We start from the raw sequence: 27,318 nt of genomic DNA, 5'->3' as shown, positions 1-27,318 counted from the left end.
TTTTATTTCTTTTGAAAACAGTCTCTTCATATCCTTGACCATTTATCAATTGGGGAACAGCTCTTATTTTTATAAATTTGGCTCAATTCCCTACATATTTAAGAAATGAGACCTTTCTCAGAAAAATTTTAGTGAAGTATAGCTTTAACTTTAGCTGAAATCTAACAGATTCTGCTCCAGCCCTTTATTTTAACTGTTTTTCTATTTCAAGCGTGTCTCTTGTTCACAACCTACTGTTGGATTCTGGTTTCTAATACATTCTGCTATCCACTTCCATTCATGGATTAGAGCATCCCAGCCACATTCATAGTTATGATTAATGTGTATTTCCCTCCATCCTATTTTCTTCTGTTTATCCTTTTCTCTTTTTAACCTGTGCCTCAAGTTTCTTTTGTTTCTGACCACTGCCTCTCTTATCACCCTGCCTCTCTCCATCCCTACAATAATCTCGTATCCTTTCTCATTTCCCTGTTGAGTAAGATTTACTTCTATATTCAACTGTGTATACATATCCTTCCCTCTCTGAACCAATTCTGATGAGAATGAGGTTTAAGTATTGCCTGCCACTCCTACCACCATTTTCTCCTCCACTATAAAAGGCCTTCTTTGTGAGATTCTTTTATGTGAAAAAATTTTCCCATTTTACATTTCCCTTCCCCCTTAACCTTTTTTTTTAAATCATCCCAACATAACTGACTCATATCCATGCCTTCTGTCAGTTGTTGTCTTTCATTTTCAAAAGAACCAAAGTGACATTATGATACTGAAGTCAAAAGTATAGCCCATGACTGTGGCTGATCAAGCACAAATAGACTCTAGGAAAATTTGGAATAGAGATGTCTCTAAATTTGTGCATCTCATATTTTTGGAAGGCTACTGCAATTCTGTGTTGCTCTCAGAGTACATGGTGCCTTCTTTGATACAGGCACACTATGCAAGGCTATCTTGTGCGAAGGTCTCCAGTGTCTCACAATCAATACCAAAGTTCTTCAGAGACCTTGAGAGTGTCCTTGTATAATTTCTTCTAACCTTCATGTAAATGTTTGCCTCATGTGAGTTTTCCATAAAAGTCTTTTTGGCATTACAACAACATGGCCAGCCCATCAGAGTTATACTCTGCAGTACAGTTTAAGTGTTTGGCAGTTCAGTTCAAGAAAAGAACTCAGTGTCTGCTACTCCATCTTGCCTGGTGATCTTCAGAATCTTCCTAAGACAATTCAAATGGAAGCAGTTCAATTTCTGGCATGGTGCTCATTTACTGTCCAGGTTTCACAGGCATACAACAATGATGTCAGCACAGTGTCTCTAGGCACACATTCCTTTGGAGCTTCCCAAACATTGAACTAGCTCTGGCAATGCATGCATCAACTCCATTATCTGGAAATTATATTGCCAAGATAAGTGAATTTATCCATAGCATTCAAAATTTCTCCACTTGCTGTAATTGACGGTTCCACAATATAGATGGTTCAGTGCTGGCTGGAAGAAACCTGTTTTCTTCAAATTAATTTTCAGGCCAAAATTAGCATAAGTAGCAGAGAAATGATCCATTCTCTGTTGCATCTCAGTTTCAGAGGCTGCACTGAGTACACACTCATTCGCAAATAAACAAACAAAAAAATCTCCTACTTTAGTTTTGGCTTGTAGTTTTTTCATGTTAAAAACTTACTGTAGGTGTGTTAGTTAACTTTTTTTAAAAACCTTACCTTCCATCTTGGAATATGAATTCCAAGACAGAAAACAACTAAAGGCTAGGTAATAGGGGTTACATGACTTGCCCAGGGCCACACAACTAGGAAGTATTCATGGTCACATTTGAACCCAGAACCTCCTATCTCCAGGTCTACCTCTCTAGCCACAAAGCCACCCCACTTCCCTTGTGGCTAACCATGATGCTGTTTCTGTCTTCCTTGAAAGCATCTGACATCACTGAAAACATGTTAAAAAGCATGGGAGAAAGTACATAGATAGCCCTGCTTCACTCTGTTGGTGACTGGGAAAGCATGAAAGCATTGTCCACTATCCAGAACAAGCAGGCCTTCATGAAATAGGCATACAGTACTGATGAACTTCTCTGGGCAACCAAATTTTGCTATGATCTCAGATCTTTCTGTCTGACTCCTTTACTCTGCCATCTTGGCTCTGCACTACCAATAGCCTTTCCTTACTCTTCAATTCTTCTTGATCTCTCTACAGCATTTAACATTGTCCACCATCCTTACCTCCTTGCTATTCTCTTCTTTCTAGAATTTTGGTCCACCACTTCCTTCTCCTTGTACCTATATGACCAATCCTTCTCATTCTCCTTGGCTTCATTCAGGTGGAACCTTCCAACAGTAAGGATCCCCCAGGGCTTTGTTCCAAGTCCTCTCCTCTACTCCTTCTACACTATTTTATTTCATCTCATCAGTTCCCATGAATCCAGTTATTATCTGTATGCAAATGATTCTCAGATCTACCTAATTAGAGCTAACCTCCTAGCTGAACTAAAACTCACATCTCCAACTACCTATTGGATCTCTCAAACCGAAGATGTCCCATGACATCTTAAACACATGACCAAAACTGGATTCATCATATTTCCATCAAAATCCCTCCTTCTTCCTAACTTTCCTATAACTGGTACCACCATCTTTTCAGTTCCCCAGTCTCTTAACCAAGGAGCCACTCTAGCTTCCTCACCCTCAAACCCTGTCGTTGCCCCCCTCCCCCAACATATCCAAGTAATTGCTAAGGCCTGTCTACTCTTCCTTCTCAACAGATACTCCCTCTTCCCTCCTGCCACTGGCTGCCCTGTCTCCTACCCCCCACCCGCAGGCTCTTATCACCTCATGTCTAGACTACTTCAATAGTTACTATTCCATTCTCTACTCAGAGACCAGTGTGACCTTCCTAAAGCACATGGCTGATCAAGTCATACAAACACAAGTCCTCAACAAACTCCAGTGGCTCCCGGTCACCGCCAGGATCAAAATTAACATCCTGTTTGTCTTGTTTATGTAGATATTTTATTTTTCCAATTACATATAGTAACAAATTTCCATATCTGTTTTCTGAAGTTAGAAAATCCAAATGGTTTTTCTCCCTCCCTCCCGAGACGGTGAGCAATTTGATCTGAGTTATACATGTACGATCTTCAGTTTGGCTTTTAAAGCCCTTCATAGCCTGGCTCTGTCCTGCCCAGCCTTCTTACACCACACCCCCCAGATGGCAACGATGGCCTCCTGGGTGCTTGTTTTTTGTTTTTTTAACCCTTAGCTTCCGTCTTAGGATCAAGCAGAAAAGTGTTCATGGCTAAGCAATGGGGGTAAAGGGTCTTGCCCGGGTCACACAACCAGAAGCGTCTAAGGCCAATTTTGAACCCAGGACCTTCCGTCTTTAAGTCTGGCTCTCTATCCACCGAGCTTCCCCTGCATCTCCCAAGCCTCAGCCCTTTCCTCAGCATCTCAAGCCCCTAGCGCTCCCCTTCAGCCCTCCGCCCTGGCTTCTCCCCGCCTTCTCCTACCCCCCCTCCCCGAGATTCTCTGCGGTTTGCCCAGCAGAAGCCCCAAACACCAGAGGAGAGCCACAATTGCCGTAGGGACCTTCCGCCTGCACAGGGTGCCCGAAGGGGAGGTTTTCTCAGGAGGCTGCGGAGGGGCCAAGGAACCCGTGTATCCGACTCGCAAGCACTGCAGAGCTCCGCGGCACCAGTCTCAGACGGCCTAGTCCCGAGACTCTGTGTCCTTCTACAGACCCGTCCCCACCCTTCCCCTAGCCCAGAGATCCCCGACCCTCACATGCAGCCCACCCCAATTCTCACCCTGGCCTCAGCCTCCCGTAGCGCACGCCAGACTGACAGCCCTATGGCGGCCACACAGCTACTGCGCCGGCGCAGTGAGCGAAGCCCAAGCACGTCGCTCGGCTGGGGGTGGGGCCAGGAGCGGAGACCAGACTAAACGAGCGCCGATCCGCGTTGCTGAGGGAGTATTCTACGAGTAGAGATCCTCTGAAGCTGCTGTCCCGGGCTGTTGCGAAGACAACACTACTTTGCAGGCTTCCAAGACTTCATCTGCTCAGTTGTCCCAATCCTCCTCCCTCCTCTAGATCCTGCGCCGCCCCCTGCTCTTCCCACACAAATCTGGAGGAGCTCTCTACCTCCAGACGCTGTCGTAAGCAACAGCTGGTCACACGTGCCACTCGGGGAGGCCCGAGACGGCCGGTCACCACAGCCTCCCGGAACATGAGTCAGTGCGCCCCGGGGAGCCAGCCCACGGATGGTCCGAAGGCTCCCCTGGATGTTGGGGTGGACGTCAGGCTGGCTGATTCCCGGAAGAGGAGGAGGAGGAAGAAACAAGCAGAGGAAGCACAGCCTCTCCTTACCAAAGACCACGGTGAAAAGACCTTGGCCCCAGCCTCTGTTCCTTTTTGGAGCAGGAACCCCCTTTGAAACATACGCCCCAGAGGCTAGGCCTCTCAGTGGATTGTGAGCCAGGTCTGGAGATGGGAGGTCCTGGGTTCAAATGTGATCTCAGACACTTCCTAGCTGTGTGACCCTGGGCAAGTCACTTCTTCCCCCCCCGACCCCCCCATTGCCCAGCCCTTACCACTCTTCTGCCTTGGAACCAATTCTCAGTATTGATTCTAAGGCCAAAGATAAGGGAAGAAGGAGGAAGGGGAGAAAAAAAAGACAAGAGAGGAGAGAGTGAGAGAAAAACCAAGAGTCAGAGAGCAAGAAAAAAAGTGATAGACGTCTGCCCCAGCCTGAGTCCTTCCCTGTTGTCCTCCAGCCTCCACTGAACACCCACTCTGGGCCAGGCCCTGAAGAAGCTCCCCTAGCCCTGTGCTGGGCCCCCAGAATCCCAAGCAGCCATAACCTCCCTTTGCAAAGCTCACCTAACAAGTCAGACCACCTAAGCAACAGTTAATAAGCATGAGGTACCCTGTGGGCACTCTGTGGCTCTCCCAGGTGACATTCAGGCAGCTGTAAGCAGCTCTATGCCTGCTGGTATTCTGCACCTGCAAGGTGCAGAAGTACAGGACGTCACTTTACCAAGAATTGACCATTTTCCCACCACCTGGCAGCACCTGAGGATGATGTTCCCTAAATGCCTGGCAGCATCTCACCAGGCTCAGATTTCTTGGCACCCAACAGTTCAGCCTCTTCCATCCTTGTTTACTGCACTCTATATGGCCAGATTTACCCACCCTCCCCTGGGACTCTGCCCATGCAAAGCTCTCCAGGCTCTGCCCCAGTTCTGCCTTTGCTACTCCCTGACTGGGCAATAGAAGCAGCAGTCAACAGGATGACTATCTACATGCCTCTCTCTGCATTTACAGTCCACCACCTCTCTTGTCAAGGACTATGTTAGGAAGAAGCATACTTGGTTATCTTCTGGACCTTTGACTGGCAGTTGAGTGGGTCAGAGTTCTGAAGTCTTTCAAAACTGTTTTTCTCTGTGATGTATCCCTTCTAGTTCTGCTTACTTCCCTCTGTATCCATTTATTCAAGTCCATCAGGTACCTCTGAAACCACCTTCAATATTTCTCATGGCAAAATAGTATCCCCATTTTACATTGAGGAGAAACTGAGGCAAAGAGGGTTGAGTAACCCCCCCAGCATCACACAGCTAGGAAGTGCCTGAGGCCATTTCTGAACTGTCATTTGTAATATGTGGAAAAATAACAGCTAAGTGGCTCAATGAATTGAGTTCTGAGCCTGGAATCAGAACTCAGCTTCTCAAGTTTAAATCTGGCCTCAGAAACTTACTAGCTGTGTGACTCTGAGCAAGTCATTTAAGCTCTTTTTCCTCATCTGTCAAATGAGCTGGAGAAGGAAATGGCAAATTATTCCAGTACCTTTACCAAAAAAATCCCAAATAGGGTCCCAAAGTTGACTGATAAATGACTGGGCAACAAGTCCCAAATTAGTTATTTAACCTAAGATCACACAGGCAGTCTTTAGATACTTGAAGATAGCTATCATGTCCCCTCTATGTTTTCTTATCCTAGTTAAACCTGCCCATCTCCTCTGACCAATTCTCAGAGGGCATGAACTCAAGGCCTTTATCATCCTGGTTGCCCTCTTGAAATTCTTCGTTTTATTCCTCTCCTCTCTAAACTGTGGTGCTCAGAACTGAATATAATATGTACTACAGATGTGGTCTCACCAAGGCAAAAGACATGGGGACTGTCACATCCTATGCCTTATTTAACGTAGATCAAGATCAAATTAGCTTTTTTGATGGCCCCAACACTGTTGATGAATGAGTATGTGGTCTTTTTGATTCCGAGTTCTATCCATCAACTATAGGACAACTTGAGAAGAAAAAGCCCACTGGAAGTAGAGGTCTCTTGGCCTTTCTTGTGAAATCTTTTTTATTATTATTTTATGCCTTTTAAAATTTCAGGCCTCCATTGAATATCTAGCACTTCTATGATTTCCTGGTTCTTTGCACTTAAGCCTCAAAGAATTTCTCTAATTGTTATGTGGCTGATTAAATCTCTAGTTAGGGTAGGGAGAAGAAAATAGTGAGGAATATGGTCTAGTCCATATTCCTGACATTTTTTAGCATTGCAGCAATGTGTCTTTTAAGTCTATGTGGTACCATCTTCTCTTACTTTAGGAATTTGTCATACAAAAAGTTAAGAATGCAACTCTGTTAGCTCAGAGCCCCCAGTTAGGAAAATTTTCTACATTCATACAAAAGTTTGTTTCTGTCCTTTAAATTTATGTTCATCTCATTAGCTTCTTTGTATTTTAAGCAAAAATCAGCATAAAAGTGAGCAGTGTGTGTATGTTAGCATTTACAATGGTACTTTAAGGTTGGCAAAGTGCACTAATTTTTTCTATTTTTTTTATTTGATCCTCACAACTTAAAAGGTAGATGCCATCCTGAGGAATCCTAAATGTTTGGGATTTGATTTTTTTTGTTTGTTTCCCAGTGGTGGAGCAGGAAGACTTTTGCAGAGGAAAAGGGCTGCCCCCCCCAAAAAAAATCAAAGAAAGAAAAAAAGGCTAAAAACATCTTTTTGGAACACATAAAAGAAAACAAGAGGAAAACCAGGAGGCCCAGATAAATCAAGCTTTCAGTGCCAGGGAAGCAAGTCTCAAGACTGACTACCTTTCTTACTTCTAACTCTACCCATCTTCACAACCTCTCAGTGCCCCGTCTATGAAATGATAAAATGAGGAGCCTGGTTTGTATTTGGGAGTTTTCTCCATGGTGCCATGACTTTCTTTATTTTCAACATTATAGGCTCTGGGAAAGGCTCCCCTAAAGCCTTGGTGCCATAGGGCCCCTGGAGGTTCCCCAGCTGCCTCCAACCTCATTGGGACCTGGGCTGAGCCTGGCTTCTGATTCAGCCTTCTGCCAGCATGAATATGAAACCCATTAACCTTTCCAGCCAATTACTGAAATAACTCCATAGGCTTCTATTTTTAAAAATTATTATTTCACATTCCTTATTCCTCTAGAGTGCTGGGAAAGGAGCCCTGCCTGCCAGGGGTCCTCTGTGGGAGCCAGAAAGTTCTCGAAAGCCCAAGAGTCCTTGGCTGTGGGCCTGACCTCTCCCATTAGCTGGGGCCTACCCTGTTAGCAGGGATCTAGTCATCCCAGTGCAATCCCCTTCTCTTACCACCAGTTGGTTGAGATTAATCAGAGGGAAGGGAATCATTGTTTTCTGATTGTTGGATCAAGGATTTTTTTTAAAAAAGTGAAGGAAAGAGCCCAAGTTGGCCAAATGTCAGTCCTCAAATATTGGTGTTTTGCTAGTTTTGTTTCCAAGTCCAAGCCTAATGGACTCATCACAAGTTTTAACATAGTTTCCTGATATTTGTTTAGTGCTTCCAAGAGAGTTGGGGGAGGGGACCCTTCATTAATTGGGTGTGTAAAATCTTCTGTAAACACATGTGAATTTGATGGTGGTGGTTTCCCCTGCTGTCATCAGAATGTCATCAATTCTGTATTGAATGGAGTAACCTCGTGAACTCGGCAACTTTTCTGGGCAGCAAATATGGAACATATGTCAGCTAGGATGGAAGCCATCCCATGAGCCAGCCTCAGAGTTAAACAAGACCCTGGAGGTCATCTAGTCAGCTAGTCAACAAACATTTGGCAAGTTTTCACTTCTTGCCAAGCACTACCTAGGAAGATTAAAAAAAAAACAAAACAAAAACCATAGACCCTGCCCTTGAGGGGCTCACATTCTAATATTGGGGTGGAGGAGAGGAAAATGAAGCCCAGAGGAAGTCAGCCCTTGGCCCAAAGCCAGAGACTGTTTACAGAGGTTGTCTAAAACCAGAACCTTTCCTCTGTATACCTGTATTCTCACGCTATAGTTTCCTAGAACCTGGTGGCTCTGAATTGTCACCTAGAACTGTTAAGTGGTAATCACCCCATACAGCAATGTGAACCAGGCCTCCATAAATAAAAATAATTAAATATTTCCAATGCCTTACTGCTCTCAAAATGATTATCTCATATATATCTTGGGTGTCCTGCATGTGACACTTGAGAATCAATAATAATGACATTGTAAGGGGTCAGCTGGGTGGCTCAGTGGACTGAGAGCCAGGCCTAGAGATGGGAGGTCCTGGGTTCAAATTTGACCTTACACTTCCCAGCTGTCACCCTGGGCAAGTCATTTAACCCCCATTGCCTAGCCCTTATTACTCTTCTGCCTTGGAATCAATACACAGTATTTATTCTAAGATGGAAAATAAGGGTTTTATTTTTTTTTAATGATATTGTAGGATACATAGTACACATTAGTTCCTGAACTGCTTTCTGTAAGCATACATGATGGAAGCATGCCACTGTATTAGTTATCCAGCAAATCAGCATACTATCCAAGCTGTCCAGAAGGTTTTAAGTAATTCCAATCTCGAGTCACCGGTGAAGTAATCACCACCTACTTTTTCTATTGTATGAGTGGGATATCCCAAAATGCTACAATATCCCTTTGAGCCACAAGAGGATGCCCAGCTTATAGTATTATCTAATTTATTTTCCCAACTCCATGGTCCATAGCTTCAAGCATGCTAACAGGGTTCATAATTTATCCAGGTGATGATATAGAAAATTAATCACAACATCAATATTACATTTACAGGTCCCTACTTTACATCTGAAATTTTGTCTTAAGTCCCCATAGCCATGGAACTCAGATATTCAACATACTCTGGCCACAATTTATTAAATATAGCAAAATTGGATGGAGAAAGATGAACACTCCTACAAACATATATCTCCCTCCAGCCATCTCCCCAAATCTCCTCAAAGATAGGAATTCATAAAGATCATAGATTTGGGGCTGGGACTTTGGAGGTCAACCCCTTCATTTTATAGATGAGGAAACTAAGGCCTAGAGGGATGACCAGGTAGTAAATGGTCCAGCCTAGATTTGAACCTAAGATATCTAACTGCAAATCTGATGCATTTTCATTTTGAGCCTACTTGTCCCCAAGGACTGATAGGGAAGGATGTGTCTCCCAGTTGGGGGGAAGTTTTTGTACCTCTAAATTTCTTCTGAGTAGAAATTTCTTTTTTTTTTCTTTTTGCAAAATTGGTCATATTTATATTGAGAGTTCCAATTAGTGTTATCAATCATATTGAGAAAATATTAACTGGTACTTGTTAGAGAAAACAGAAGGAAAATTGATGATTGATGTTGGCAGAATGGTGGCTCAAGCCGATAGCATTAACTAGACACCACACCCCACCACCTCTCAAGGGTACCCTCGGACCCTGAAGGGGAGATGATCCATCAGCATGAGTGGGAATTGGGAAAAGGAACCCCAATTATAAAGACCATCATAGTATTTTTTTAACCCTTACCTTACTATCTTAAAATCATTGGTTCCAAGGTAGAAAACGGTAAGGGCTAGGCAATTGGGGTCAAGTGACTTGCCAAGAGTCACACGGCTAGAAAGTATCCACCTAGCTGCCCTGACCATCATAGAATTAAATATGAAGCTCCTCTTCTTAATCTGGAATTATGCTCAGTTATAATATAAAACAATGTCTACCTTTTGACCCATTGTATACAGCAATAGAAATATTGTTTGAAGAATGACTTGTGTATATCCACCTCCAGGGAAAGAACTGATAAATAGAAATAAGCTAGAGACAGGAGGTCCTGGGTTCAAATGTGACCTCAGACACTTCCTGGGCAAGTCACTCAACCCCCATTGCCCAGCCCTTACCACTCTTCTACCTTGGAACCAATACACATGAGAATTAAAAAAAAAAAGGAAGACAGTTTTGTATATATACATATATCTTTTTGTCAAATGATGCCTTTTTCTAGTGCAAGAAGGGGAGGAAATTTTAATGTAATTAATTTTTTTAAATGCTTTTAAAAAGCTTATAATCTAATGGAAGACAACACAAATAGTAGTGACATGGAGATCTTTGGAGATAAAACACAGAAGGAATAAATGTAAAGTCTTTCACTTAAGACCAAACAATCAACATCACAAGTACAGGATGGAGTTGGGGGATGGTGAGACACTGTTTGCAAGGAAAAGATCTGGGGGATTTTTTTTATGGATTAATTACAAACTCCCTATGAGCCAGCAGAATGATGGGGCAACCCTGGAAGCCCAAGAGAATTTGGGCTGCATCCAGAGAAACAGAGCTCCAGGAAATAAGGAGTGAAGGGATCATCCCTCTTCTTACCCTGTCCTCCTCAAACCCTACACATCTGGAGTCTACTCAGTACTAGGTTTAGGAAGGACATGGAAAACCTGGAGATGATCCAGGGGAGGGCAACTAGGATTGTTGGTGCACCCAACTCATCCTCCAAGAGTGTCTGGGGCCCTTTCTTTTCTACCATGGCTGTGGCTCAATGAGTACTGAAGGACAAAAGGAAGGGTGACTTGGGAGAGAGGATGGACCATCTGCCCAATCTTCACCCCAACACGCACTCTCAGGAAAGAATCCAAAATCCCCCTAAGTGGGCAGTCTCTTAACCTGGGCTCCAAGAGCTTGGTTTTTGTTTTAATATTTGATAGCTGTATATGATTATAATCAGTCTCCTTTGTAATCCTTGGTATTTTATAGAGTGCATTTAAGAATATTCTTCTGAGAAGGGGTTCTTGGGCCTCGACTGATAGCCTTCTAAAGGGGTCTGTGACAGAAGAAAGGTTAAGAACTGCCTTAAAAGGAGACCCATCTGGGCCCCCAGGAAAGAGCCTGTGCTGGACAAAGCTTCTCCAGTACCTGCTCCAGCAGGGTTAGAGTTAGGGAGAGCTCCCAGCCCCAAAGCAGGGTTCACACCTCTTTCTGCTCTCCACCTTCCCACCCAAGAAAAACCCACCAAGAAGGGACGGAGGCCTGGAGGGAGGTAATGACTGTCCCTCTTAGAGGAATCTCCTGAGGATGTGGTGGGGATGGAACTTGAGCCCAGGTAGCATCAGATTGCAGACCCTGGCCCTGAACACTCCAAACTAAGCTACCTCAGGAAAGTACCAGGCCTGGGGATTTCTAAGCACTCAAAGGCATCTGAGACCCGGCAGATCAGGCTGGCTAGTCCCTGGTACCCTCCAGAACACAAGAAACTGCAGATGGCCTGAGAGAGGGGCGAAGTGGTTTATTTAGGGTAGGGGCTGCCTTCCATCCCCTCTCTGAGGCAGCCCGACCTCAGAAGGATGCGGAGGGCACTGGCCCCCCGCAGAGGCACAGTAGAGAAGGCACTCACTGCTGTCCTGAGGCACTCTGACATCCAGGCCCAGTGCTGACCTGCCTGTGGTCCCCAGGAGCGCTGCTGGGCCGGGGGCTCACTCTTCCCAGGGGCTCATGTCTGTGTCGATGGCTACACAGTTGTAGGCGGCATACCTCAACTTCTCCTCACACACCTTGGCACTGTGGAGGGAGAGACAGAGAGAGGATCAGTGTCTTGAGGCCAGAGGGTATGGGCAGCCTGCTTCCCAGCCTTGAACCCCACTGATAAGCACAGAGACAGACGGGATGGGAGAGCCAGCTCTCGGTGTTACGAGGGACCTCGGGTCTATCAAGTCCAGCTTGGGGTCTCCTTCCAGCTCCCTTCTAGGAAGCCTCCTCTGCAATAACCAGCCTCCTACTTGTGAAACTCTCCAATGACAGGGAGCTCATTACCCACCCAGGCAGTCCACTGCACTTTGGGACAGCTGATTATTACAAAATTATTTTTCCTGACATCTAACTTAAATGTCTGTCTACACCTTTCTGCCAGTCCTGCCTTCAGTGGTCAACCAGAAGGCTGAGCCCTCCTCCACTCACCTGACATAATGGGGCAGGAAGAGGGTGCTCGAACAGGTGGAAGACTCTGGCAGGGCATCAGTTGTTTCTGAGCTGGGGGTGGAGGGAAGCCAAGAGCTCAGGAGCCAGTGAACCCTCTGAGCGGTCCGCAGCGGCCCACAGGATCCTCCGCCAGGGCAGGGAAGTTCACGCCCAGGTGAGGGGAAGCCCCTTCCCTGTCTCCCTTCTACCTGTGGGTGCTGCCCCCAGAGACCTCCCCCTCGTGTCAGTGCTGGAATCACAATGGCGGGCACCCAGATTGGGAGCTGGAGGACCCCGCGGCCATCGAGCCCACCCCACTCCTGATAGAGAAGAGGAACCAGGGCCAGAGAGGGGTCCCCCAGGCAGGACTCCCCACTCAGCCAAGCCGATCTGCCATCGAGGCTTGGGCAGGACCGTGGAACATTCCCCACAAGTCTCCTCTTTCTCCAGGCAGCCGAGACCCCGGGCACCCCACGTACCCCAGCTTGTCTGGGTAGATGTAGATGCGGGCGGGCAGGCGACTCCGGCCGGTGACAAAGCGGAGAAAGCGGCTCCGGTCCTCTAAGGGAGGAGGACACGTCAGGCATCACTCGGAGCCCTCCAGGGATCAGGAATTCCCCACCCATCCAGGCAGCCCACTCCATTTGGGCACAAGCGCTTCTTAGGGGTTGTGAGGAGGCTCAGTGGATAGAGCCTGGAGACGGGGGATCCTGAGTTCAAATCTGGCCTCAGACACTTCCTGGGCAAGTCACTTGACCCCCACTGCCCAGCCCTGACCGCTCTTCTGCCTTGGAGCCAATAACCAGGATGGACGCCAGGACGGAAGGGGGGCTTAACTTATTTTTAAAGGCTCTCCCATGGACCTCGTCTTCCTGGGGCTGACCCGACACGTGCTCACCATTTGTGAAGTTGTTGAGGGCCTCCCAGAAATACTGCACGCGGGTGTCCGACGGCTCAAAGTCCTCAAACCGGGCTACGGCAGAGACAGAACGAGATAGGAGGAAATGGGAAACAGGAAGAAGGAAGGTGAGGGGAAGCATCCCTAGAGATCAGCTGATGGCCCTCCCTGCACCCAACCTACAGATGAAGAAACTGAGGCTCAGAGAGGAAAGGCGCCGAGACTCACTCAGCTTACGGAGGGCGTCCACTGTGACTTCGGGGTCCCCACACACCTTCTTCTCCAACTCCTGCCAGGTCAGCAGGTCTAACACCGCTTGGGGCACCACCTTCAGGAGCCCCGCCTGCATGGCAGCCACCTGGGTAGGAGGCGGAGCGCAGGGACTTCAGGGATGGGGCTCACCGCTCCCCCTCCCCTCCCCCTCGGAGACCCAGGTGGGAAGCTTGGCTGGGCCCGGACGCCCCCCGGCTTGCACCTGCTCCTTGCTCTCCTCCAGCCTGGCCTGCTGCACCAGCCGGATGAAGCGTCCGCGGTCCTCGTAACACACGGCCGTGGCCGCCCCGCCGGGCACAAGCTCCACCATGCGCTGGTCGCTGAGCACCGTGGTGTAGGTCAGCTCCTGGCCGAACTTGAATTCAAAGGTCTCCTTGTCCATCACCTCCATCACCTCCAGGAGCTTCACCTGGCCCGGGGAGAGGGAGGGGGAGGGCGGCGTCAGAGCCCCGGGCCGGGCTCACCCGCGGGACAGGGCCGCAGCCCGGGGCCACTCACCAGCACGGAGTCCACAGCCGAGAAGTCTTTGCTCCAGCTCACCTCCTCCCCGGACAGCTGCTTCCACACGAAGCCGGGCAGAGCCAGCACCTGCCGAGGCAAAAGCCGCTTTGCCGAGCTGATGCCCGCGGAAGGCTGAGGTCTGGGTCCTGACTCCGCAGAGCCCGAGAGTGAGGAGGAGAGGCGCCCCTCCCCCTCTGTGTCGTAGCGAGGGCCTGGCCTTCCCTGTCCCCTCGGCCGCCCTGGCCACTCACCAAGAACTCCTTGCCCCGCAGGGCGGCGCCCATCAGCTGCCCAATCCACTCGTACTTGGCGAACTCCCGGCAGGAAGGGTTGGGGACATACATGTCCCGGGCCTCGCCGGTACCGTTGCCCTGGCAGGGGAGAAGGGGGCTTTCAGGGAGATGGGGGGTCCGGGGGACCGATGCCCCTGGAGCCTGGGGGTGGAAATGGGGCTGGGGGCGGCCCGGGCTGTCTCCCCCCACCCCATAGCACAAGGTGGCCTCAGGGCTCCCCACCCAACTCAGCCCCATTCCAGGAAGTCTCCCCAGATCCTCACTCTGGAAGGGCCTCTGCAGGGGACCCCTGAGGCACCGACCTCCAAACAACCCCTGCTGTGGTCTGGGCCTTGGCAAACAAACCATGATGCAAACCTGGGCCTCTCCTCCCGTGGCCGCTCTCACCCTCGGGCCTGGGCGGGCCACGGCAAGCCCCCAGAGCTCCTCTGGCCACCCCCACCCAGGCCTCCTGCTCCTGCCTGGGGGGCCCTTCCCCTCTCCTTACACCCCAAAACCCCTGCACATGGAGCTCCCCAGAATGAGGAGACCTCTGGGCCCCCCGGTCCCAACGGGCAACCTCCACCCTCTTCCCTTGACCAACAGCCCCTTCTGCCTGGCCCGCAGCAGATGCTCAATAAATGTTTACAGACTAGAAACCTCAAGCAGCTTCCCTGCTCTTCAGTCCTCTGCCCGTCCGTGGCTCCCCAACCCACCGGACGTCCATCCTGCCGCATTCCCTCCTCTGAGCGCTCCCGTCTCCCCTTCCTTCCTTCTGCCGAGACACCCCCCCCCACCCCCCCGGCCAGGGCCAGCCTCCAGGACGGGCATCCTCACGCCTCCAAAGGACCAGCGCCATCATTCCATCATTCCTCCAAAAAGGCATCGACAAGCTCCACCTTTTGTCTTAGAATCAGCCCTAAGTATCGGCTCCACGGCAGAAGAGTGGTCAGGGCTGGGCCATGGGCCATGGGGGTGACGTGACTGGCCCAGGGACACCCAGCTGGGAAGCGTCTGAGGCCAGATTGGAACCCGGGACCTCCGCCTCCAGGCCTGGAGCTCTATCCACGGAGCCACCCAGCTGCCCCTGGAATCTCAGACGGGTCCCACCATCGTCAGTCTGGGCTCCAGCCTCTCCTCTCCATGCAGAGGCCGCCTTAGGGCAGGGAGGCCCCCCACCTCTCTGGCCCTACAAGGCTGCACCTCTGTCAAGGTCTCCATTTCCCAGGCGGGCACTCTACAGCCCAGAGCGGCCAAGGGACCAACCCCAGGACACGTGGCTAGTAAAGGCCCGGATGTGGCTCTGCTGACTAAAGATAACAAGAACAGCAAGGAGGACGGAGCCTCGAGGGAGCGGCCGGTGCCGGCCCCGGGCTAAGCGCTTTACCATCCTTATGGAACGCGTGCTTAGCAAGCCCAGGAGGGAGGAGCTACTGTTATTTCCACTTACAGCTGGGGAAACGGAGGCAAAGGGTTAAGTGACCTACCCAGAATCACAAAGCTAGTAAGTACATGAGGTGGGACTGGAACCCAGGCCTTCCGACTTCCCGGGCAACTGGGTGGCACAGCGGCTGGCGTGCCAGGCCCAAAGCCAGGAAGACTCGCCTTCCTGAGTTCAAATCCGGCCTCAGACACTCACAAGCCGAGGGACCCGGGCACGCCGCAAAAGCCCCACTGCCTCCCCTTACGAGCTGTAGCAAGTCAATCACCCCACCGTTTGCCTCCGTTTCCTCATTGGTAAAATAAGCCGGGGATGGAAAGGGCAAACCTTGCAGTGTCCTTGCCAAGAAACCCCAAACGGGGTCATAAAGCCGATGAGACGGAGAAAGGGCTGAACTCCTCATTCCTTCTTCCTTCCATGACAACCTGCTTGGCCGATCCCCGATCCTGACATTCAAGGCCTGACCTCCCCCTGCAGGCCGCTGCGTGGGTGGGCTTCCGGCTCTCCCACCCCCCCAGCCTGCCCCCCTTCCACCTTCCACCATCGACCCACCTGGTTGGCCGTGCGGACGAAGAAGGGCAAGGGGACGGGAGTGTCGGCCGAACTGGGACACAGCTCCTCCGACATGTCGGCCAGGCTGTCCCGGAAACCTCCCCCTGGAATCAGAGCCCCAGAACAGGGTCACGGCTCTCCCCAGGCCTGGAGCCTGTCCTGAGCTGGAGGACGAAGAGGCTGTCCTGGGAGAAGGCTCCGGAGAAAGGGGACAGGCTGACCCCTCCGGGGGCCAGGGCCCAGCTTCAGGCAGCTTTGGAGAACAGGAGTGTGTGTGTGTGTGTGTGTGTGTGTGTGTGTGTGTGTGTGTGTGTGTGTGTGTGTGTGTGTGTGTGCGCGCGCGCGCGTGCGTGCGTGCAGGGGTGTGCATGGGTGTGAATGTGTGTATGCATGCGTGTGAGTGATTTGCATGGGTATGTATGAATGTGTGAGTGAATGTGCATGAGTGTGCATGGGTGTGCGTGGGTGAGTGTGAGTGTGTGTGCCTGTTGGAGGCAGAATGGCAGCGAGGGACGCCTGCTGCAGCTCCCCCAGCCCCGGCTCACCTTGGTCAATGATGCCTTCGGCGATGAACTTGCACTCCCACCACTGGTCGTAGCGCAGGGGCCACCTGCCAGGAGGGCGGGTCCTCAGCACCCAGCGGGCTCCTCGCAGGGCCCGCCCTCAGCCCTCACCCCCGCTGCCCCCCCCCCCCACACCCAGAGCTGGGAAGGAGCGCCTTTAGGGGGCGGGGGAGGCGGAGGCAGAGAGTGGGGAGCCCCTCGGGTCCTCCCCTCCCTCTCTTCTGTTAGGTGGGGGGCTGCACCCCCAAAGACCGAGGGGTCTCTGCTCTGGGTTCTGGACGTTCCCTTCACAGGGAGAAGCTGGGGCTGAGCCTGGACGAGAGGAGGTCTGGGGGGTGCAGGGAGAGGAAAGGCTGATCCAGGAGGGACAGGCTGCTGTGGGAGGCAGTGAGCTCCCCGTCCTTAGGGGAAGCTCCCTGGCCAGAGGCGGGTGCCATTCTCTGCTTCTGCTCCCTGGCACCCCCCTGCGCCCCTCTCCTCAGAAGCCCTAAACCCCGTCTCCTCCAAGCCCAGCGCGGCGCTCAGCACACAGCAGGTGCATAATAGATGCCTGTTTGGTCTCCGGGATGGGTGAGCCCAGAGGCGGGCCTGGAATGCCAAGCCCGAAGGGCTGCCCCTGGCTTGGTGGAGTTTGCAGCAGGGACGCGGCGGGGCCGTGCCACACCGTACCTGTAGTCCAGCGGCTTCTCGTACTTGTCCGACGGTTTGAGGCCCTCATACACCTGGGGGGGGGAGAGCGTGAGCCCCCCCAGCAGCCCCTGCACCCCTTCCCCACCCCACCCCCGCCACAGGCAGACCTGGGTGAAGACGGCGTTCTTGCAGCTGGTGTCTCGGGCCGGGCAGTCGCGGTGCTCCATGGCCAGCCGGCGGTTGATGTACAGACGGGGCATGATGCTGGGCTTGCCGGTCTCGGAGTCGCGCAGACACTGGGACACGAGGGCCGGGCGCCGGCGAGACAGCAGCAGGAACTGCTTGACTTGCTGGGGAGGCAGACAGTTGGTGCTTAATGAACGCACAGCTGCAGGGAGGCCCCATCTCTGCCCTCACCCGGAGGGGAGGATCTAGAGGCAGGGAGGCCCAGGTTCAAATCCAGCCTCAGACTGTCTGTGTGACCCTGCTGGCCTCCGTTTCCTCCTCTGTAAAATGGGGCCTGTCACAGATTGATGGGATGATGTTTGGGGGTGCAGTCACAGAGGGCACGACTTGTTTGGACCCAGCCTCTGAGGTCTCTTCCGGCTGCTCACCTTGATGTCACCGAAGGTGCCCAGACTGTAGTCCCAGGCGGGCACGAGGTGATGCAGGACGCTGTCGAGGACCTTGATAAACCTGGGGGGGGGTGGCAGGGGTGCAGTTGCAGGAGGAGCGCGGCCAGAGGGAGGGAAGGGGGTGCCCCCCCAGAATCACCCTGGCCCCAGGAGGAGGGGGGAGGGGAGGGGGTTCCCCCCCAGAATCACCCTGGCCCCAGGAGGAGGGGGGAGGGGAGGGGGTTCCCCCCCAGAATCAACCTGGCCCCAGGAGGAGGGGGGAGGGGAGGGGGTGCCCCCCCAGAATCACCCTGGCCCCAGGAGGAGTGCGGCCAGAGGTAGGGAAGGGGGTGCCCCCCCAGAATCACCCTGGCCCCAGGAGGAGGGGGGAGGGGAGGGGGTGCCCCCCCAGAATCACCCTGGCCCCAGGAGGAGTGCGGCCAGAGGTAGGGAAGGGGGTGCCCCCCAGAATCACCCTGGCCCCAGGAGGAGGGGGGAGGGGAGGGGGTGCCCCCCCAGAATCACCCTGGCCCGGGGGGGGGGGGGGGGGAGGCCTGGGCACCTCTGCAGAAGCACAGCCCGGCGGTACAGGACCTCGGGCGCTGTGCCCTCCAGACGCGGGTAGCGCACTAGGCTGGCGGGCTGGAACATGTCGGCGCTCAGCCCCAGGTCGCGCTGCCGGGAGGACTTGATCTTGACTCCTCGAAGGCGGACATCAATGCCATCATCTGCCAGGGAGGGACGGAGCGTGACCCCAAAGCTTCCTGGGCCCTGTGGGCACCCGGGCACAGCAGGCTCCTCTCTCTTGGGGCCTCCTTTTATCCTCGCCTTCTCTGCAGCCTCTCTTGGGCCCACACACTGGCCTCGGGGCCTTCTCAGATCCCCTCTCCTGCCTAGGCTCCCTGCTGACCACTGAGACGCCCCCCCCCCCTCCCCGGCGGGGGTCTGCCCTCTGCTCTGACTGCAGTGAGGTGGCAGCCTCAGACTAGCCGTGTAATCCCTGGACAAGTCCCCTAACCCTGCGAGCCTCGGTTTCCCTATCTGTAAAACAAGCCAGAGAAGGAAACAGCCAACCCCCCTGGATCTCTGCCTAGAAAACCTGGACGGGGCCAGAGAGTAAGACCCAACCTGGCCACGGTTCTGCCTCCATCTCTCGGGCGCACGGCCCTTTGCGTGCCGTCTGCCCCTCAGACAGTGTGTGCCCTGTGGCACAGCTGAGCCCAAGCCTCCATCTGAGGCAGGATGCCCTCTTACCCCCGCTGGCACGGGCTCCTCTGCCCTCCACCTCCTGGGCCCGGTCTGGGTGGCAGCCCTGGAGGACACTCCAACTCAGAAGCTAAAGACATTTCTCCATCCCCGACTCTGAGCCAGGGCCTGAGGCCAAATGCTGACCGCTCCAAAAAGCCCAGGCCACCTCTGCCCTCCAGCCTGCTCAGGGCTCCTTCTCCCTCGGATCTGGCCAGGCCTTGGGGAGAGCCTCCCGCATCCCCATCTTTCCCCTGCTGCCCCGGACGCCGGCCTCCTCTCCCCCATTCTCTGACGAGGCCCAGCCTGACGTCCGCCCCCACCTGGGCCTGCCCTCATCGGTCCTGGCCCCGTTGGGCATCTTCTCCTGCCCTGGGGAGGGCCAGGCTCACCTCGGCACTCCACGATGCGGATCTCCACGATGGGGAGGTGGGCGGTCATGTCCTCCAGGACGCAGACGTCCCCGATCAGCGTCCTGGGCACAGCGGGGGGAAGCGGAGAAAGAGGTTCTGGCAGGACCGCTCAGGGAGGCCCCCCGGCCGCCCCCGGCCGCCACGTACTCGTCAATGGCCACGTCGCTCAGCTTCTTCAGGTTGTCCCCTTCGCCCCCGTACACCACCACACGCTTGGGCATGAAGTTATCGTCCGTCGTGTCCACGGTGAGCAGCAGCTTCCTGGTGGGAGACCCGGGGCTGAGGGGCCTCTCCGAGGGAAAGGCGGCTTCTCTCAGGGGAAGGGGGTGGCCTGTGCCAGCCGGGCACACCGTGGTGCCCAGCAGGGCCTCTCTGAGGGAAGGGCGGCTTCTCCCAGGGGAAGGGGGTGGCCTGTGCCAGCCGGGCACACCGTGGTGCCCAGCAGGGCCTCTCTGAGGGAAGGGCGGCTTCTCTCAGGGGAAGGGGGTGGCCTGTGCCAGCCGGGCACACCGTGGTGCCCAGCAGGGCCTCTCTGAGGGAAGGGCGGCTTCTCCCAGGAGAAGGGGGTGCCCAGCAGGGCTGAGGGAATAGAAGGGTCTCTGCTCACTTGATGATGGTGCCCTTCTTCATGGTAAGGCGGACCCAGTGCTGGCACTGCGACCCATCGCTCTCCCAGTAGGTGTCTGCGTTGCTGTCTGTCAGGCACGACACATTGAAATCCTCCTGAGGAGAAGGGATGGGTGAGGGCCTTCCCTTCCCAGCCCGGTATCTGGCACCAAAACCGAGGGCACCGGCAGGTTCTTCCCTGTGCCCTAGGCCTATTCCTTCTCTCTAAAGGAGGGGGGTGGGCTCGAGGACCACCAAGGCCCCTGGAGCTCCAGGGATGGGGGGAGCGTACCCCAGAGAGCCACACTCTGGGACTCTGGCCTTTGAGTGAGAAGCTGTGGGTTCGAATCCCAGCTGGCTTCTTCACTAGCCATGTGTGTCTGTATCTAAACAAAACCCTAAGGGGGTACAGAAAGGATCAGAGACACCCCCCCAGATTTGAACCCAGGACCTCCCACCGCTAGGGTGGTCCCTCAGGGTCACCTGAGGCTTGCAGAAGCCCCCAACACTCAGGCTGTCCTCGAAGAGGCCCCCCACATCCCACCCATGTGCCTGCCGGCCCCTAAACGGAGCAGGAGCTCCCCGAGGGCAGGGCTGGTGCCTGGGGCCTTGCTGTGTGCCAGGTGGGCAGCCGTGACCCTCACCGTGAAGGAAGACACGTCGATGCTCTCCACGTACTGCTTCACGCTGCCCAGATTCTCGTCCTCCTTGCCCACGTGGTCATACAAGAAGTGCACCAGGTCCTCGTCGCACTCGTACGTCCACGTGGGCGGCACGTACCTGCCCCACCCCCGCCAGGCTCTGGTCAGGCCTGAGATCTACCCCCTCCCCCCAGGCCCAGAGCCCCCCCGGACAGGAAATGACAGCCCAGGGGCTGCTGGGAAGCCTGGCTGCGTCACCAATCTACCCCCAGATACAAGCAAGGGGCTCCCCCTCCACAACGTACAGCAGCCTCTGCACGGCCTCGGCGTCCTCCTCCGCGGGCTGGGGCCGCGTGCCCAGGCGCAAGGAGTACATCAGGTCCACCACCTGCTCCCACCTGCAGCACCAGGAAGGGCAGCTAGAGGGGAGCCGGCCCAGAGCCCGGGCCCTGCTCCGATCCAAAGGCCTGCCTGCCCGGCTCCCCACCAAGGAGGAAGGCAGGAGCTCCCCGGAGCCTCCCCTCCTCCTCTCTAGGTTCCCTTCCTGTGACTCTCTTTCACCATCCTGTATCCCAGGTGGGCAGCCAGGCCGGCCCAGAGCCCGAGTCCCAATCCGGTCTCAGACGCTTCCTAGCTGGGTGACCCTGAGCCGGTCACTTCACCTTGTTGGCCTACGTTTCCTCCTCTGCCACGTGAGCGGGAGAAGGAAACGGGGGACCCTCTGCTATCTCTGTGCTAAGGAAACTACAAATGGGCCACGAAGAGCCCGGCACAACCGGAAAGGACTAAACCAGAAGGAATTAGTTGGGTGCTGGCTGGCACCCTGGGCTTGGAGTCAAGAAGACTTGAGTTCAAATCTAGACAGGGCAAATCACTTCAGCTCTGTCTGCCTCAGTTTACTCAACTGTAAAGTAGAGATAAATTGGTGCCCAACTCTGCGTAATCATTAGGATTAAACAAGCAAGGGGGCAGCTGGGTGGCTCAGTGGATGGAGAGCCAGGCCTAGAGACAGGAGGTCCTGGGTTCAAATCTAACCTCAGACACTTCCCAGCGGTGTGACCCTGGGCAAGTCACTTGACCCCCATTGCCAAGCCCTTACCACTCTTCTGCCTTGGAACCACTGCACAGTAGTGGTTCTAAGATGGAAGGTGAGGGCTTAAAAAAAAGGATTAAACAAGCACAGGCTCTATCTGCCTCCCTCCTGCCTTCCCTTTGCCCCTCCCCTTCTTCCTCCACACTGTCAAAGGTGGCTGACCTGGCCACGGGCCTGTAGTCCACCCCGAAGAGCTGCTGCTGCCTCTGCAGGCAGTCGGGGGAGGCCACGGGTACCAGGCGGTCGCCACCTTCGGCATTTTTGCAGGCCAGGAGCCAGCCTTCAGGGAGGTCACAGCTGCATCCATGCTCGGCCAGCTGCTCCTGGGGGACAGACAGCGCAGGGGTGGGGGGTGGCCTGGAGGCTGGACACCCCTTGAGGGTGTCTGGAAGTCCAGAGGCTTTCACTGGCCCCTTCTTAGCTCAGGGCAGGTTGGGCAGCCTCCTCTTGGGAGACCTTGGGGGATGGGCTCTGTCTGCCCTGCCAGAGGGCCACTAGGACCACAGGCTGAGCCTCAGGAAGTCCTCCCTCCCCTGCCCCTCCCTGATGGGGGGGGAGGTTTCCAGTTCATGGCTGCTCCACCACGGCCACCGGCATCCCAACCCCCAGGGCGGAGCCGGAAGCATAGGTAGGCAAGGTGCCATCCGGCGGCCGCGGGGGAGGGGGAGGCAAAGGGCAGGCATCGGATAAATGCCAGGTGTCGGGAGATATCCGTCCCCCCTCCCTGCCGGCACCCCAGGGTGCCCCTCACCTTGGTGAGCTTGATCCAGAGCCCGTGGCTGTTGCACAGCTCCTCGCCCGTAGCCCGCACGCAACCCCCGCGAGGCACCTCGATGCTGCCCGGACTGTCGCGCCCAGCACGCCTGGCGGTGGACCCTGGCGCCGCCCAGACGGGCAGCACGCAGCGCGGAGGCCCGGGGCCCACGGGGTCTTTGCACAGCTTGTAGCGGACCTCCCGGGGCACGAAGGCCAGCGGCCGAGGCAACGGACGAGCGGTGCGGAGGCAGCGGGCCGCCTCCTGCAGGAAGCGCACCCGGCCCAGCAGCCCGTGCGGGGACTCACCTGCCGAGCCCCCAGCCATGACCGGGCCTCAGAGGGGAGGAGGGGAAGGGGAGCCGGCTGAGGCAAGAGCGCGGAGGCAGGACTCGAACCTCCGACCCGGCTCCCAGCTGAGCCGAGGAGGCGGCGCAGAGCCGGCGACCTCCGAGCCCGACCCGTAATAACCAGCGTACTCCCGCAGAAGGACCGTATTGCCCTGAGGACTCCCGCAGCCCCTCGGAGTGCCGCTCCCGGCCCCGCCCCCCACAGACACTGGGGTGCCACTCTCCGAGGCACGGGAAGCAGCCCGTCCCCTCATATGTTTGAGGGCGCTGTAGGAGAAGCGGCCTGCAACCCCATGTGTTTGGGGGTCTTCTACCTTACGAAGCGGGAGAAGCACGGCTTAGCAGTGTCCGTGGTCCATCCATTGACACCTACTGACCAGTTGACCCTGACCTAGTCACTCCTCTCCCAGGTCCCGACGACCTCCACTAGTCGGCAATCCGCCGGCCCCCCTCCTTCCCCTCCCCCCCCCCCGGAGCTACCGAGCTGTGGGCTCTTACCCCGCCCCCGCCCCGCCCCGCCCATCTCCCGTTCCACCACTCTACCCTCCCTCTTTCCCAGACCGCTTCCCCTTCCATCCCCTCCATCCAGTGGCTGCTCCCACAACCCTGCACGCGCCGGACCATCCCTGCCCCGTCCGTGCCCTGCCCCGCCTCCTGCTGGTCCTGGATGAGGTCCCCCCCACTGGCACTCAAGGCCTCCCCAAGCTTTGTCCTCCCCCTCTGCCCTTGGTCTTTCTCCAAGAGTTCCGGCCATCCGGGAGACTTCCCTGCTGTCCATCTTCTCCCGGTGCGGATGTCTCTCAGCTCCTCTCTCACTCTGAAGCTCCCCATGGCTCCCCATGGCTCCCCAACTTCATGGGGACTTCCATGATCCCCACTCCTTCAGCAAAAACTTCTATTCTTCTGAGGTCTTCACGACCCGTAAACCCATTCCTTATCTCATCCAGACTTCCAATCCCTCCACTCGGTGCTTGGCGCTGACACTGCCCCTGACTCAGGCCTACAGAGAACCAAAGCAAGTCAAGTCAATGCTCATTTTTTTTTAAACCCTCACCTTCCACCTTAGAATCATTGTGTATTAATTCCAAGGCAGAAGAGCAGGCAGGGCTAGGCAATGGGGGTGAAGTGACTTGCCCAGGGTCACACATCTGGGAAGCATCTGAAGCCACATTTGAACCCAGGACCTCCTGTCTTTAGGCTTGGATCTCAAGCCACCCAGCTTCTCCAGCCAAATTCCCAATTATCTCCACTTTGTCATGAACTCTCAACCTCTCTGCTGGTGTGTGAGCAGCAGGAGGACTTTTATTCACATGTTCTTGCTCTATCTTTGAGGTAAATATCCTCCTATCTGGGATGCCCCCTAACAGATGGAGAAGAATTCAACTGGGGGGGACTTGAGCAGATGGCTCAAAAAAAGGCACCCTAAACTTCTCTGGATTGTCCCTGAGGGGTAGACATGGCTGCTCTTCCCTGGGCTAGGGAGCCAGAATGTACAAGTCACACTTTTTTTTCTTTCATTTTTAAAAAATATTTTCCCATGTTTACATGATGCATGTTCTTTCCTTCCCCACTCCCAGAACTGACAAGAAATTTCACTGGGTTGTACAAATGTTACATGATTCACTTTTTTAAAAACCCACCTTCCCTAGACCTTAGACTTGTGTTGGCAAACCTATGGCACACATGCCAGAGAGAGCATTCAGAGCACTCTCTGTAATAACACCCCCCCAGCAAAGAGTTTGCCAGAGTTCCTTACTAGAGGGAAGTGGGGCTGGGCTGCTCCCCTCCTCATCTCCATGCAGTTTACAGTTTAGGCGCTCAGCCTCTAAAAGGTTCACCCTCACTGCTATCTCCTAGATCTCCCCTTTCTTTCTCCCTTCCACAAAGTTACTCTACTTCCCTTTATCTTGGGCTCTTCAGCCTTTTGCAGTCTGGCTTCAATGCTTGACTGACCCCTTAATTGTCAAATCCAACATTCTTTTCTTGGTCCTAATCTTTCTTGAGCTCAAGTAGCATTGGGCCCCACTCTGGACCGCCCTTCCTTGGTTTGCCAGGCCCTGCTCTCTCCCTATCCTCCTCCAGGTCATGTTTAGGAGGTGTCGCCTCAGCCTTGGTCCTGAACCTCTTTCTCTTTTCTTGTCTCCTCAAGGAGCTTACTGTCTACCATGAGTTTAGCCATCAACTCCAGGTTGGAAGAGCAGTAAAGGCTAGATAATGAGGGTTAAGTGACTTGCCCAGGGTCACATAGCTTAGAAGTGTCTGAGGCCAGATTTGAACCAAGGACCTCCCAACTCTAGGCCTGGCTCTCAATCTACTGAGCTACCCTGTCGCCCTTAGAAGCATTCACTTTTGAAGCAGGATAAAATCCAGTGTTCAGAGTGTGATATACTCCCAACACCCACTCACCCTGGTAGGAGAGGGTCCCAGTGCCTGCTATTTGTCACCCTTGGGGTTCTAGGGGTAAACCTGAGGATTTAAGGAAAATTTCTCTAATGCTATAACTCATGAGCCCCCACCAGAGTGCTTCCCTTAATATGTCACGACTCGATATCAATTAGCCAGAGTTTATGAGCTTTTAAAAACATTTACTAAGGGGATATAGTAAGAACAGTTGGGATGAAATACATATGGGGTGCAGCAGAAGGCAGGCTTAAGTCTATAGAACACATAGGATTCCTTCCAAAGCGATTCCCTCTCAGGAACTTGACCACTAAGCTGTTTACCACTCCAATCCCTGGAGTCCCTCCAAGTCTGCTATTTTATAGGGGCCCCACAGGGCGGGGCTGAGTCTTCTCAACCACTCTCATTGCCCTTCTTGTGTGTAGTGTTTTAATTCATCAAATAACCTCCATTTCTTCCAAATGGATTAAAGACTAGTTTAATGTCTTAGATGGATTGATTCAGTATTTACAGATATCCTCACTCAACTTGATTCCTTGATTCAAGTGATTTCCTCTCTGCTCCACACACCTTTACAAAAGGAAAGACAGGAAGAATGAGTTATGAGACTGACTTCATGGTCAATAGATGCTAGAAGAGGGAGGAACACGGGAGAGGAAAGGAGGAAGTTTGTCACAGGCCCTATGCAAGGGCACCAGAAGGATTGCTGAGCAGCGGTGAGAGCCCGGCAAGGCTTGGGACCAAGAACCAGAAGTAATTTGAAAAAGGCTTGATTTGGAGGCAGCTACATGGCTCAGTAAATTGAGAGCCAGGTCTGGAGACTGGAAGTCTCAAGTTCAAATGTGACCTCAGGTATTTCTCAGCTGTGTGACCCTGGGCAAGTCACTTAATATCCCAGTGACTAGCCTTTATCCAGCTTCTGCCTTGGAATCAGTACTCAGTGTTGATTCCAGGATAGAAGAAGATGTTTTATTTTTAAAAAAAGAAAGAAAGAAAAGAAAAAAAAGAAAAGGCTTGATTTGGTCCATTCTGATCCAATAAGCCTTGATAAAATACATAATAATATGCATTATATATAGAATATTATAATAATAATAAATACATCATTAAATACACCCCAGAAACTAGGATGCATTGATCCAGAAAGTGAAACAGCAGGGAATAAAATGCGAATTCTGGAAAAAATTAAGTGGTTTGGAGTCAAAGTCACTCCCAGGCTCTGCTCTCCCCTCCCAGAAAAATGTAAGCCTCTTGGGGGCAGGGACAATTTGCACAATTCCTAGCACACAGTAAGTGCATAATAAATGCTCTTTGACTTGACTTCCTCTGGATGTCTCTGAAATTACCTCATCCTGTTAGGGTCCGTTTAGGGGCCAAAGGAACAGAACAGACGCTGCAATCAGCACAGAGAGGTGGTTTATTGTAACTCACTTCACACGCGTGGGGAGGAGCCCAAAGGGGGTTCCCCCCCCAGCAAACTTTAAGGCAGGTTTATATACCCTTGGAGCTCACCGAGGGTCCATATGGTTATCACACGGGTGGAGAAGTCAATGTGGCTATCATTCAGGGTGGAGAGGCTATCCCCCAGGGTTCGTTGGCCTAGGAAGGGTGCTTATCTACACCAGGTTCGTGGGCCTAGTTCCCTTTCACTATCAGCCTCCTACAGACTCCTGCAGGGCATGGGCTGTGTCTGCAAAAGCAATGGAATATTCCACTGAGGGGAGCATCAGAAGGAAAGGCTGTATCCACGGAGCATAGTAAAGTTTGCAGAGTTCTGGTGGGTTTGCAGAGCTCAGCCAGATCTGAAATGACTGTCTAGATTTGAACAAAA

The 27,318-nt window shown here is 53.4% G+C and overlaps 2 protein-coding genes and 1 long non-coding RNA gene across 4 annotated transcripts in view; 1 reads left to right on the top strand and 2 right to left on the bottom strand.

Moving 5' to 3' along the window:
• Window positions 1-3,988, bottom strand: part of EIF2B3 (eukaryotic translation initiation factor 2B subunit gamma) — a 94,482-nt gene extending 90,494 nt beyond the window's left edge. The window contains exon 1 of one of the 2 annotated variants that reach the window (XM_001363162.4): window positions 3,803-3,988. The gene's annotated coding sequence lies outside the window, so the exon portion shown is untranslated. The remainder of the gene's footprint in view (window positions 1-3,802) is intronic. The other variant, XM_056815241.1, reaches the window with a different exon arrangement.
• Window positions 3,989-4,235: 247 nt separating this feature from the next.
• On the top strand, window positions 4,236-8,428 carry LOC103103101 (uncharacterized). Its single transcript, XR_460977.2, has 2 exons — window positions 4,236-4,373; window positions 6,925-8,428. It is a non-coding gene; the product is annotated as an uncharacterized LOC103103101 (long non-coding RNA).
• Window positions 8,429-11,559: 3,131 nt separating this feature from the next.
• On the bottom strand, window positions 11,560-23,546 carry HECTD3 (HECT domain E3 ubiquitin protein ligase 3). Its single transcript, XM_056815235.1, has 21 exons — window positions 22,736-23,546; window positions 22,147-22,307; window positions 21,197-21,289; window positions 20,895-21,030; window positions 20,252-20,367; window positions 19,792-19,905; window positions 19,624-19,706; window positions 18,549-18,714; window positions 17,987-18,068; window positions 17,540-17,722; window positions 17,412-17,464; window positions 16,725-16,789; window positions 16,180-16,283; window positions 14,166-14,285; window positions 13,912-14,001; window positions 13,616-13,822; window positions 13,369-13,498; window positions 13,141-13,215; window positions 12,722-12,803; window positions 12,243-12,314; window positions 11,560-11,846 (listed from the first exon to the last, which is right to left on the bottom strand). Exons 1-21 carry the CDS (start codon window positions 23,063-23,065, stop codon window positions 11,762-11,764), a joined length of 2,547 nt encoding a protein of 848 aa, XP_056671213.1. The 5' UTR covers window positions 23,066-23,546; the 3' UTR covers window positions 11,560-11,761.
• Between the last annotated feature and the right edge of the window lie 3,772 nt (window positions 23,547-27,318).

This window comes from Monodelphis domestica, chromosome 2, assembly GCF_027887165.1.
Source record: "Monodelphis domestica isolate mMonDom1 chromosome 2, mMonDom1.pri, whole genome shotgun sequence".
Classification (NCBI taxonomy): Eukaryota; Metazoa; Chordata; class Mammalia; order Didelphimorphia; family Didelphidae; genus Monodelphis; species Monodelphis domestica.
Note: the sequence above shows the minus strand (reverse complement) of the source record. Positions and strands in the feature narration are given on the sequence as shown.

Bases quoted from the DNA above. Each gene is read 5' to 3' on its own strand.
- HECTD3 (XM_056815235.1), bottom strand. From the start codon at position 23,065: ATGGCTGGGGGCTCGGCAGGTGAGTCCCCGCACGGGCTGCTGGGCCGG. The intron at 14,002-14,165 runs GTGAGTGGCCAG...TTGCCTCGGCAG, and splicing joins TGCGGGGCAAGGAGTTCTTG to GTGCTGGCTCTGCCCGGCTT. The intron at 13,823-13,911 runs GTGAGTGGCCCC...TCCCCGGGCCAG, and splicing joins CGGCTGTGGACTCCGTGCTG to GTGAAGCTCCTGGAGGTGAT.